At 46.6% G+C, this 12,201-nt stretch overlaps 1 protein-coding gene and 1 long non-coding RNA gene across 16 annotated transcripts in view; one reads left to right on the top strand and one right to left on the bottom strand.

Moving 5' to 3' along the window:
• The window catches only part of LOC306656451, a 561,410-nt gene that overhangs the window by 260,285 nt on the left and 288,924 nt on the right, over window positions 1-12,201 (bottom strand). The window lies entirely within an intron of this gene.
• The window catches only part of BPTF (bromodomain PHD finger transcription factor), a 134,372-nt gene continuing 133,052 nt past the window's right edge, over window positions 10,882-12,201 (top strand). For 13 of the 15 annotated variants that reach the window (XM_079131551.1, XM_079131556.1, XM_079131552.1 and 10 more), the window contains exon 1: window positions 10,882-11,731. In XM_079131551.1, coding sequence (XP_078987677.1) covers window positions 11,104-11,731 — 628 coding nt within the window. In that variant the 5' untranslated portion in view covers window positions 10,882-11,103. The remainder of the gene's footprint in view (window positions 11,732-12,201) is intronic. The other 2 variants (XM_079131548.1, XM_079131549.1) reach the window with 1 other exon arrangement.

The raw sequence follows: 12,201 nt of genomic DNA on the forward strand, positions 1-12,201 counted from the left end.
CTTTTCATTTAAAAAATAATTAACAGTGGATGTGAAATGGCATCTTATTGTGATTTAGATTGTAATCTTAACAATATTTTGATTTTTAAAATCAGAAGAATACAGTGATCCTTTTCTTATGTAATTAATAAATTTAGAAGAAACGTGTTACTAAAACATGCTTGTGTGTGAGGCCCAAAACTCATCTAAGTTCATATGAATGCAAATAGGAGAATTATTCACATAGCTAACAGAGCATTAAAGGGTAAATGGGAGATGGGCTCAGGCTAGCAAGATTGATGGTATTCTTTTCTTTTTTAGAACCCAGGGGCACTTTACCACTGAGCTACATTCCCAGCCTTTTAAATTTTTTGCTTCAGGGTCTAATTGCTGAGGGTTTGGCTTAGTTGCTGAAGCTGTCCTCAGACTTGAAACCCTCCTGCCTCAATCCCCCAAATTGCTGGGATTACAGGGGTGTGCCACCGTTCCTGGCTTAACTGATGGTATTCTCAGGAGGAAGAAGGAATGGTACAGATTTAAAACCTTCACAAAGCTGGTCATGGTGGTGCACATCTGTAATCCCCTGCTTGCCTAGAACGTCCAAGCTTGTCCAAGCTTCTGGGTTCAATCTCTAGTCCTTCCCCACTCCACAGTGAACAAACAAACAAACAAACAAACAAATAACCTCCACAAGCTTAAAAGACAATTAGTGTTTGGTAAGCACTTTGGTACTGAGCTAAATCCCCAGCCCAAAGATAAAAATGGTGAATTTCCCATATTACCAAGGCCCTCTGTTAAATACTCCATGTGTATTATTTCATTCGATCCTTAAAATAATCCTATGCAATAAGTTCTATTTTTATCTTTATTTCACAACTAAAAAAACTAATGCTTAGAGAAGTAAAGAACTATGCTATTATTTGATAGTCCTGGGAATGAATCCAAACCTGAGGCCGGAGTAATTACATTGGACGATACCATGTTGCAGTCCATGAATTCTCAGTGTTTTATTAATAAAATAGTAAATACCAATAAACTCATGATAATTACTATTACTGCCAACCTTTATTTAGTGTTCACTAGGTTTCAGGCACCATGACAGGCTTTTTTTTTTGCCCTGCTGCTGGGAATTGAACCCAGCCCCTCGTACATGCTAAGCAAGTGCTCTGTCACTGAACTACACTCTCCGCCCCAGAGTAGACTCTTTATACGCATTATTTCTTTGACTCTTTGTAACAACCCTATAAGGTGGGTATGAGAGTCATTCCTATTTTATGGATGAGGTTAAGAAAACTGCCCAGGATCACATAGTTGCCCCCAACTAATTTCATGTTTTTATTGTTTCCCAAGCATGTTGGGTCCATTCTGTCTAGAATGTTCTTCCCCAGCTCTTCACATGGACCACTGCTTGAATGTTCAGGTTGTGACTCAGATGTCACTTCATACAAATCCTCTCTCTCTACCTTATCCAAAGCAGCACTGTAGGCCTATCAGCACCCAGTAGGCATTCAAAAATATTGCTTGAGTGAGTGAAAAAGGATCTCATGGGTCCTTTATTTGCGAAGTCCAGAACAGCATGCTTTCCTGGCTCAAGTCCTCCCCAACTCCTGAGGATACTACCTTCTTTGAGTACCTTCAAGACTGTCTGTCCTTACCTGTCAGGGGGTCCTAGTCTGCTCGATCCTGAAATAATCCTTCCTTTCACTCTCACTGAGCTGTGTTCTCCTTTTGTACATTCAACAAGCTTTTCTTGCACCTTGACCATGAACACGGGCTGCCTGGAAGGACATGGACAAGATAAAGTTCAACCTTTACTTTCAGGTGGACTGGATGTGTAAATCCAACATAGTAAGAGAGGTACAGATGAGAGACACGGATGGTCACTGGAGCAGCACATGTAACCAAAAATAAAGACATACATAGATACTTCTCTGAGAGGACACTCAGTAGAGCAAGCCAGGCAAAAGATGTGGTGATGAACTAATACAAATTAACCATCAATGTCTTTTAAAAGGTGTACAGTGATGCTGATTTCAAGCCAGGCACAGTGGGGCACTCCTGTAATCCCTGCAACTCTGGAGGGTGAGACAGAAAGTTCACAAGTTCAAGGCCAGCCTCAGCAACTTAGCAAGGTCCTATCTCTACAAAACCTTAAAAAGGCTGACGATGTAGCTCAGTGGTAGAGTGCCCCTGGATTAAATCACCAGTATACTAAATAAATACCTAACGCCAATTAAAATCTTTAAATTGCTATAAATTTTTTTGGTAATTTTATAACAGCACAAAGATGTATTTATAATGGGAAAATTTCTGAAACATAATAAGGATCTCGAGGGAATATTATGCAGCTGATAAGATGAAAGAATGTTTGATAGTGCCGGGTGCATACATGCCTGTAATTCCAGTGGTTCAGGGGCTGAGGCAGCAAGATCTCAAGTTCAAAGCCAGCCTGAGCAACTTAGCAAGGTCCTAAGCAACTCAGGGAGACCCCGTCTCTAAATAAAATACAAAAAAGGGCTGGAGGTGTGGCTCAGTGGTTAAGCTCCTCTGGGTTCAATCCCCAGTACAAAAAAAAAATGTTTGAAAAAGTAACAGATACAAAACACACTAGAGAAAATTGTGTGTCTGGTGGTCTCTGGTGTGGTCTTGGTTATGTAAATATATCCAAAAAAGACCCTGGGCCTCTCCAGTCTGTGGGTTTCAGTGAAGTCAACTTAACCTTTACTCAAATTTCTCTGCCTCATTGCTCCCACCTGCTCTCATAGATCTCTGCAAAGTCCCTGGGGACCTCCCAAGCATTCCTAAAATGTCTGTGCTTGATCGGCACAGTCACCCTTTTGCCAAACCTTTTCTCTTTCCATACCTCACAAAGGATACCTTCAGGTGGGGTGCCCAACCACTCAGTTTGTCTGGGATGCAAAAATTTTAGTGCTAAAACTGGGGATGTCCTTGGCAATGTGGGTTCAGTTGGTCACCAATCACTGTTTCCCTGTGCAGGGTACTTCCAGAGTGGCCTCATCTTTAGGTACATCAGGTTTGTTTTCTCAGCTGGAGTCAAGCTGTATTCCTCCCCAAACAGGTAGTGATGGACTACCCAGAAGATGGAGCAAGCAGAATAGTGGGACTTTTATCCCCGGCACCATAGAAGTGAGAAAACTTGTGAAAAAATAGCTTGAGAAACAAATGATCTGAGCACAGTCCCAGACAAGAGATGCTGGTTTGGGACCCATGAGTGCATTGATTGGCAACTACAGCAGCTATCAGAGGGAACCAGCGGGTCCAGGGGAACTATAAGGGGGAGGGAAGCCTAAATGAACCAACAGGTAGATGCAAACAAGTCCACTACCCACCACAAACACACAAACAAACAAAACTGAGGGAGTGGCCAAAGACATAAGACAGAGGAAAACCAGGATTTGAGGTTTGCAAGTTTGGGGGCATAGTTTATACAATCTGTCTTTGATTTTCAATTTGGCAGTGACTTATCCCAAAGCCAGTATTGATACTGAGTGATCATTCCCTATCTCATCAAATAGACTGCGCTTCCTCTTCTTCTAGCTCCCAGATGCAGGCGATTCCACAGGGTTTACATGAGGTGCTCTTTCTCTCTCTGCACTGTCTTCTCTAATACTTCCTTTAATCCACCTGGCCCCCATTTCTTTTTTGGTCCGGGGGATTTAACCCAGGGGTGCTTCACAGTTGAGCAACATCCCCAACCTCTCTTTCATTTTTTTAAATTTTGAGCCAGAATCTTGCTCAATTGCAGAGGCTGGCCTTGAATTTAAAATCCTTGTTTTAGCCTAGCAAATCGCTGGGATTACGGGAGTGCACCGCCACATCCGGCCTGGCTGCCATTTTCACTTCAGTGAGGTTGATTCCCAAATTGCACTACAGTCTCAATCCTTCTAGAGCTCCAGTCCACATTTCAAACCATCTTCAGGACATTTCTACCTCCTTACCTCCTATCAGTAAGCCAAATTCAGTACATCCCAGTAGGAGCCACACAGGATCGCAATCATTGGAAGGAAGCTTGGAGACGATCTCACCCAGATCTTGCCGACCAGGGAGGTGTAGCACCCACAGTGCCCAGTGGATGGGAAATGGATAGGTGGAGACCTTAGAGCGCCTGGACCATGTAGACCAGTCACTTCTATTGATTACAGCCTCATTCTCTGAAGAATCACAGAGTAGGGTCACTGGGTAAGCAGGAGGCAACCATCGGCAGTCAGGTGCCCAGCACATCATTGACTGCATGGACAAGAGGCTCATACAGATGCTGCAAGAGTTTGTGAGGTGTCCAAAGGGTATGAGGCACAAGCCAATGTGCAGGAAGATACAAGTGTGCATGGGTGTGAGTGGCGTATGTGATGGGGTTCTGGGGCAGGCAACTCAAAAACTCTATTTGCACACTTTTATATTGGATAATTTGTTTGCCGTTATGAAGCATTCACTAATAGTGCAGGCAGGTGACTGTTCTGATAATGTGTTTGTGCTCTATAAATGAGAGTTTCATCATTATATCGAAATATTAGCTAGGAAAAAATGTGATTCGATCTAAAATCCTCAAGAAATTTTCTAAGTGTGTTTGTCAATGAAGGAGGATTAAATATAATTTTGTGGGGGGCAATGGGAATTAAAACCCAAGGGTACTTTACCACTGAGTTACATCCAAGTCATTTATTTATTTATTTATGGTACCAGGGATGGAACCCAAGGGTGCTTAACCACTGAGCCACATTCCCAGCCCTTTTTATATTTTATTTTGAGACAGGGTCTCACTAAATTGCCTAGGACTTTGCTGGTTGCTGAGGCTGGCTTTGAATTTGTGATCCTCCTGTCTCAGCCTCCAGAGCCACTAGGAATAAAAGTGTGTGCCACCCTGCCTGGCTCAGTTTTTTAATTTTATTTTTATTTTGATATAAGGTCTCACTAAATTGCTGAGACTGGCCTCAAATTTGTGATCTTCCTGTTTCAACCTCCCAAGTCATTGGGATTATAGGCATGTGCCACTGCACCAAGTAATCTAGCTGTTTTTCTCTCTCCCTCCTCCTTTCCTTCCCTTCCTTCCTTCTTTTATTTTCTCTCTCTTCTTTCTTTCTCTCTCTTTGTCCCTCTCTCTCTCTCTCTCTCTCAGTTCTGAGACTCAAACTCATAGTATCCTGCATGCCAGGCAAGTGCCCTACCACTGAACCACTTCCCCAGTCTAAGCATAACTTAAATATAATTCCTACTGCTGTAAATGTGTGAATAATTATAAAAGCCAGTTTGATTTTTTTTTTTTTTTCTTTCCTTGATCATCTACTGTTGCAAATAGTTAATTGTTATTTAAAGAAATCACTGTTAAAAGAATCTTGGGCTGGGGAGATAGCTCAGTTGGTAGAGTGCTCGCCTTGCAAGCACAAGGTCCTGGGTTCAATCTCCAGCACCGCCAAAATAAAAAAAATTAAAAAAAAATCTTGATCAGGCCAGGCATGCTGGCACACACCCGTGAACCCAGTTATTAGGAGGCTGAAACAAGATAACCACAAGTCAGAGGCAACTTAGCAAGACCCTGTCTCAAAATAAAACAAAAACATAAAAAGGGCTGGGGACATAGCTCTGGTGTTAATCCCCACTGGGGAGTGGTGGCAGGGAGAGCTTTTTGCAAAGTGTTACCTTTTTTTTTTTTTTTGGTCTGGTTAAATTTTATTATAAAACACCTCTAATGAACTCATGTTCTCTTACTATCAAATTATTTTCCCCAAAATTCACCCTAAGGAATTTGTGGAACAGGGGAAGAGACTTTCCATTCCTATCACCTTTGATGTATACTGTTAAATTTTATATAATACAATTCTACCAACTTACAATGCCAATAGCAACTAATCTTTCTCATGGTCTCATTTGCATTGAGCTTTGTTTTTATTTTTTATTTTTTGATTCACCGTACACAACCTTGCATTTCTCTGGTCGTACACAAAGTAGAGTCAGTCACACCATTTGTGTAATCGTGCATGTACATAGGGTAATGATGTTTGTCTCATTCTATTATCTTTCCTTCCCCCGCCCCCTCCCTACCCCAAAGTGCTACCTTTTTAGCATTTAATATCTTCTCTAGGCTTGCCTAGCACATGTGAGGCCCTGGGTTCTATCCTTAGCACCACATAAAAATAAATAAAATAAAATGAAGGTATTGTGTCCATCTACCACTAAAAAAAAAAATATATATATATATATATATAAATCTTCTCATGCTATATTTTAATTTTTATTATAATTACATTCTATAAAGTATTTTAAAAACCACATTCCATATGCTTCTCTAATTTTCATTGGGTGCTTTAATGTGAAAAGTGTTGGAAACTACCGTTCTAATCCAGCCTCCTGATTGGTGAGGATCCCAGGGCTCAGCATTCAATGACTTAAGGTCACAGTACTAATCACCTCCTAATTTTCCATCCAATCTCATCCTTCCCCCAGGTTTAAGGCATTCCTCCCATTAGGAGGTAAAGCCTGCAGTCAGTTAAGGGAGCAGAGATGCTGGGTCTGGACTGTCCACGGCTAGACCCTGGACTCAGGCACACAGGCCACAGCCTTTTATTTTTATGCTTTTTATTTTTGTGGTGCTGGGCATTGAACCAAGGCCTCATACATGCTAAGCACATGCTGTACCACTGAGCTACTCTCCCAGCCTCAACCTCAACCTTTTAACTGGAAGTGAGTGCTGCTAAGAATCAGTGGCCAGCATGCAGCCTTGGCACTGTTACCAGGGCAAGCTGGGCCTGGTGCCAGGTGGCAGCAGCCTTGCTGTCTTCCGGGTTCAATTCTGTAGCCTGATTTTGGACCCTTCCTGGATGCAAAGCCTCAGAGCCTAGTTCTTGGATACTCTCAGTGATTCTGTGAATGGAAGCAGGCAGTGCTGGTTTCTGTTGCTAACAACCAAGGGCTTTACTGACAAATTGGTATCAGAGTGGTTGTAGGGCATCTTCTCGGAGAAATGGGCTGGCATGGTCTGTGATTGTCAGTCTAATTTTTGAGGCTGAGGGTAAAGACGATGCATATATTATTAAGGTATGAGACTGACAGCCAGATGAGTGCCATTCACACCTCACTGTTGGCAAACAGTGGAAACAATTCAACAAAATCACCCGTGTCACTTGGAATTAAAGGCAAGTCTCTAGATAAGTGGTTGTGGCCAAAGCTGGTGTGGTTCCTCTTGACAGTACTGGGTGCTCTGGATTTATATATACCTCATCTGCATATAACACTTCATCCCATTTTGGAAGTGACCCGAAGCTTGCTAATGTTGAGCCACAAGGCAGAGCAGGAGGTTCTTCAGCAGATCCAGACTGCTGTGCAAGGAGCCCCACGATCCAGGGTATCCCATGATCCTCCATGCACAGTCGAACTCTGGGTTGACAAACCCCCAAAGGAACATCACCATGCATCTGCTTAGAGTTTTGGAACCAAGTCTTGCTCTTTGGCTAATAACTATTCTTTTTGGAAACTGCTTTTAATTTGCCCCTGGGCCCTAACAAAGATGAAAAGTCAGATGACCACATACTGCGTAGCTTACTGTGTACTGAGTATCTGTTCCACTTAGCCGTAAAGTGCCCAGTAGCACTCCTTTCCCCAGGAAGCATGGTATATGTGAGCGGGTCTGAACAGGTTCCAGTGAAGCACAGATGCAGTGCAACGCCAAGCATGCTTTTTCTCACCTCATTATCTCGTTGTCACCACTCCCTCAATTCATGCCATGTCCTTCTGGACCAGGGGACTGAGGTGAATATTTGATTTAAGGATGGCATCAGCTGGACAGGGTAGAACTGCACTATGTGTTCTTGAAAGACAGAGACAAAAAGAAACCTTCCTAGTGGATGGAGGTTTGAGTTGTACTCTTTGATTCTCTTTGCCATGAGAAAGACTATTCAACCCAGGGACCAGGTGTCATGAAACTAGATTGGTGACAAGGAGGTTTGGGAATGAGGATGTAGAAGAACATCTCCGAGTAGACCTAGAGACTATTTGTGTCTCATATTGAACACTTATCAAAATGTTCTCATTGCTAAGGAAGTTTTAAGAAGCAAGTTGGGGGCTGGGGCTGGGGCTGAGCAGTGGAACGCTTGCCTCGCATGCAGGAGGTCCTGGGTTCGATCCTCAGCACCACATAAAAATAAATACATAAGATAAAGGTATTGTGTCCATCTACAACTAAAAAAAGAAGGAAATAAAAAGGAAGCAAGTAGATGAGAAGAGCCACCTGTGATGCAAATCAAGCTTCTCCTCTAGTCAAGCCAGTGCCTGTTTACTGGGGACCTGAACAAAATGGCAATAAGGCTGGGACTGAGGTTATGACAGGCTCATCATGGGTTTCTCCACACCAGGATGACCTGGCTATTGCCACTGTCAAGTGACCATTTTAAAAGGAATCATTACAATGGACTCTTTCTATCATGGAGGGACAGTGAGTCAGTTATCTTGGGAAAGTGTTTATACTGAATTTGGATCTGCTTTTTCTGCTAGCCAAGCTTTTATCAACATCTATGTGAGTTTTCTGAATACCTAACTCAATAACATGGTATCTTATTCATCATGGTATCTGCTTAAGGAGCTAACTTCACAGTGAAAGAAGACTGTCCTATTAGATTCACTAACCTTACTTTTTTTTTTTTTTTTTTTGCAGTGCTGGGGATTTGAACCCAGGGCCTTGGGCTTGCGAGGCAAGCACTCTACCGACTGAGCTATATCCCCAGCCCTCACTAACCTTATTGTGCACACCAACAACCAAAGTAGCTAGCTTCTTGGAACAGTGGAAAGGCCTATGAAATATCAAGAATCTGAGCCAGATGGAAGGCAACAGCTTGAGAGCTTGGATTCCATTTGAAAGTCTATAAGTAAACTTACAGACTCTGGGTTGTAACTGTTCTAATTTTTTATTTATTTATTTATTTTTTTATAAGGAATTGAACCCAGGGGCACTTCTGAGTCACATTCCCCAGTCCTTTTTATATTTTGTTTTGTTACATTTGGTCTTGCTAAGTTAACATAGGGCCTACTAAATTGCTGAGTTTGGCTTTGAACTGGCAATCCTCCTGCCTCAGTCTCCCGAGCCTCTGGGGTTACCAGTGTGCGCCACGGCACCCTACTTGTACCACACTATTTTAACCAATCTGAAGGGTTTTAAAGAAGTTGACTTTTGCCAACATCTAAAAATCAAGAGATTTCTTATGAAAACCACACTCTGATATTCTCTCCCCATTTAGGGCTGCATTCCCATAGATGTCTTCATTAAACAAAACACGGGCACTTCCGTTTGCCAAAGCCATCACCTTGCCTGCTTTATGTATTTTCATTACTTATCTGGTTGGTGCTCAACCGAATTACAGTGAATGCATTTGGCAATCAGTCCTTGTATTTTATTTATTTATTGGTACTGGGAATTGAATCCAGGGTGCTTTACCAGTAAGCTACATCCTTGGTCCTTTTTATTTTAAGACAGGATCCAAGTTGCTGAGGGTGGTCTGGAGAAATTTCGGGCCTCCTGTCTAACCCTCAGCAGTTGCCGAGTGTTGCGCCTGGCTGTTGCTTGCATTTCAATTTACATTTCATATATATGTGTTTCATATATATATGTATTTTGTATATATGTATGTTATATATATATATGTATTATAAAATTTTTTTGTTGTAACCGGGGATTGAATCCAGGGGCGTTTAACCACTAAGCCACAACCTCAGCCCTTGTAATTTTTAAATTTAGAGACAGGATCTCACTGAGTTACTTAGAGCCTTGATAAATTGCTGAGGTTGGCTTTGAACTCCTGATCCTCCTGTCTCAGCCTCCCTAGCCGCTGGGATTATAGGTGGGTGCGGCGTGCCCGGCTTAATTTTCACTTCATGTACGTGTTCTATTCTCCTAAGTAGACTGTAGGAAGCCAATTAGTGGACTGAACCCTATTAAGTATTTTTCTTTAATTTGCTTTCTGGCTGTCTCATATTTCAATAGATATTAGTACGTGTTTATAAAACCTTTCTCTGATCCCCGGAGCTAACCTTGGCCCCCTGGGTTGAGTCCTACAGATTCGAGGTGTGAGCCTGCAATTTCGTCAACATGGTTCGTTCCAGGGACCAAGTTGAGACCTAGTGACTTGTCAAGTAAATAAATTAGAGCTATTTTCCGATTATTACAAACATACAACACCTCGAAGTCGACTCGAGGCGGGAGAGCGAGGCAAGTTCTGGCCGAGTAGCAGAGTTCCTAGCTGGGACTTCGGGAAAGGGGAGGGGAGGGCGGAACGCAGCTGCGTTCAGAAGGTTATCCCAGGCTTTCGGGAAGGGGACCCTATGCCGCGATCCTGAGTGACCCTCCCTCGGGCCGGCAGCCCCGGGCGTGGTTCCTGGCAGTCCCCCAGCAGTGGTCATTGGAACCAATTTCAGGGCTCTACCACCAAGCCTTCGGAGTTCACATTTCCGGGGGCTAGCCTCCCGGCCCCCAATTTCCCTCGGTCGCCGGCGCTGCCTAGCACGGCAAGTCGCTAGCTCGACCCCTCCGCGACACCTTCTAGGGCTCCGGTTTCCCCACGGGGGCGCGAGGGGCATGATTATCTGGGGACTCTCCTGCCCTCCGGTTCGAGTCCGGGAGGAGGCTGTGCAGCGTTCGGGCTCCAGCCGGGACCGGGTGGGGACTATGGTCCCCGAGGCTTCCGGCTGGGGCAGCTCGCGAGCGGCGCGCCCCTCTCCCAGCCGAGCCCCGGCGCCTGGTTCCCGGCTCCCCGGCTCCCCGGCTCCCCGGCTCCCCGCCCCCGACTCGGGGCTCCCGCGCTCCCCCTAGCGGCCGCCGCGCGCCCTCGCTCCGTCCCAGGCTCGTCGGCGGCGCAGCTCACGTGACCGCGCTCCGGGCCTGCGGCCGCTGTCGGTTCCCCCAGTCACCGAGCGAGAGGGAAGAAACAAGATGGCGGCTGAAGGCGATCCGGAGTGGGGCCCCAGCAATTCGGACTGAGCCTTCTCCCTCCACCCGCTTCCGCCGGCCGGGCCCCTCCCGCCCGGCCGCGCCGGCCTCCCCACCCGGCCCCGGCGCCCCCCACCGCCCCCTGCGCCCGCCCCTCCCCCCTCCGCCTTCCCTTCTCCCCCCGCCGCGGCTCCGACATGAGGGGCCGGCGGGGCAGGCCGCCCAAGCAGCCCGCGGCTCCCGCTGCGGAGCGCTGCGCCCCGGCCCCGCCGCCGCCGCCGCCGCCGCCGCCCACGTCCGGACCCATCGGGGGGCTCCGCTCGCGGCACCGCGGCAGCAGCCGGGGCAGGTGGGCCGCCGCCCAGGCTGAGGTGGCGCCCAAGACGCGGCTGAGCTCGCCCAGGGGGGGCAGCAGTAGCCGGAGGAAGCCGCCGCCGCCGCCGCCGCCGGCCCCCCCCAGCACCAGCGCCCCGGGCCGGGGGGGGCGAGGAGGCGGGGGCGGCAGGACGGGGGGCGGGGGCGGCGGCGGCCACCTGGCCCGGACCACCCCGGCCCGCAGGGCCGTCAACAAAGTGGTGTACGATGACCACGAGAGCGAGGAGGAGGAGGAGGAGGAGGACATGGTCTCCGAGGAGGAGGAGGAAGAGGAGGAGGAGGACGGCGACGCCGAGGAGACCCAGGATTCCGAGGACGACGAGGAAGATGAGATGGAGGAGGACGACGATGACTCCGATTATCCGGAGGAGATGGAAGACGACGACGACGACGCCAGTTACTGCACGGAAAGCAGCTTCAGGAGCCATAGCACCTACAGCAGCACTCCAGGTACCCACCCCGGCCGGGCGCTGCAGACTCCTTCCTCACCTCCTCCCCCTCCCCCTCGCTCACTCCCTCTCGTGTGCAGTGAGTGCATCCTGCTCCGGTCTCCCCCCACCCCCGCCCGCCCCCCAAACGGAGGGGAAATGCGACGACACATCAAGTGGCAAAAAACTAGATTTACAAGAGGAAAGAGGCGCATTGTTCAAAATGGAGATTGCATTGTTGCAGTTTGCAGGCCACACACTCGCTCGCTCTCTTTCTCACCCCCAGCCCCCCCTTTTCCTCTTCAAAATTTGTGCCAGTGCAGTGTCTCCACCGGGCAGGATTGAAACTTTGGCACACACACATCCATTGCGTTCATTTTTCTCCCCTTGTTTTGGTGTGGGCTTTTTGGAATGAAGGAAGCCTCTTGTTTTGCAAACCTCTTTGCATTTCTTATGTCGTTTCTTGTAGATTTTTATTGTCTATCTGTTCCT

The sequence above is a fragment of the Sciurus vulgaris genome, assembly GCF_902686455.1.
Source record: "Sciurus vulgaris genome assembly, chromosome: 3".
Taxonomy (NCBI): domain Eukaryota; kingdom Metazoa; phylum Chordata; class Mammalia; order Rodentia; family Sciuridae; genus Sciurus; species Sciurus vulgaris.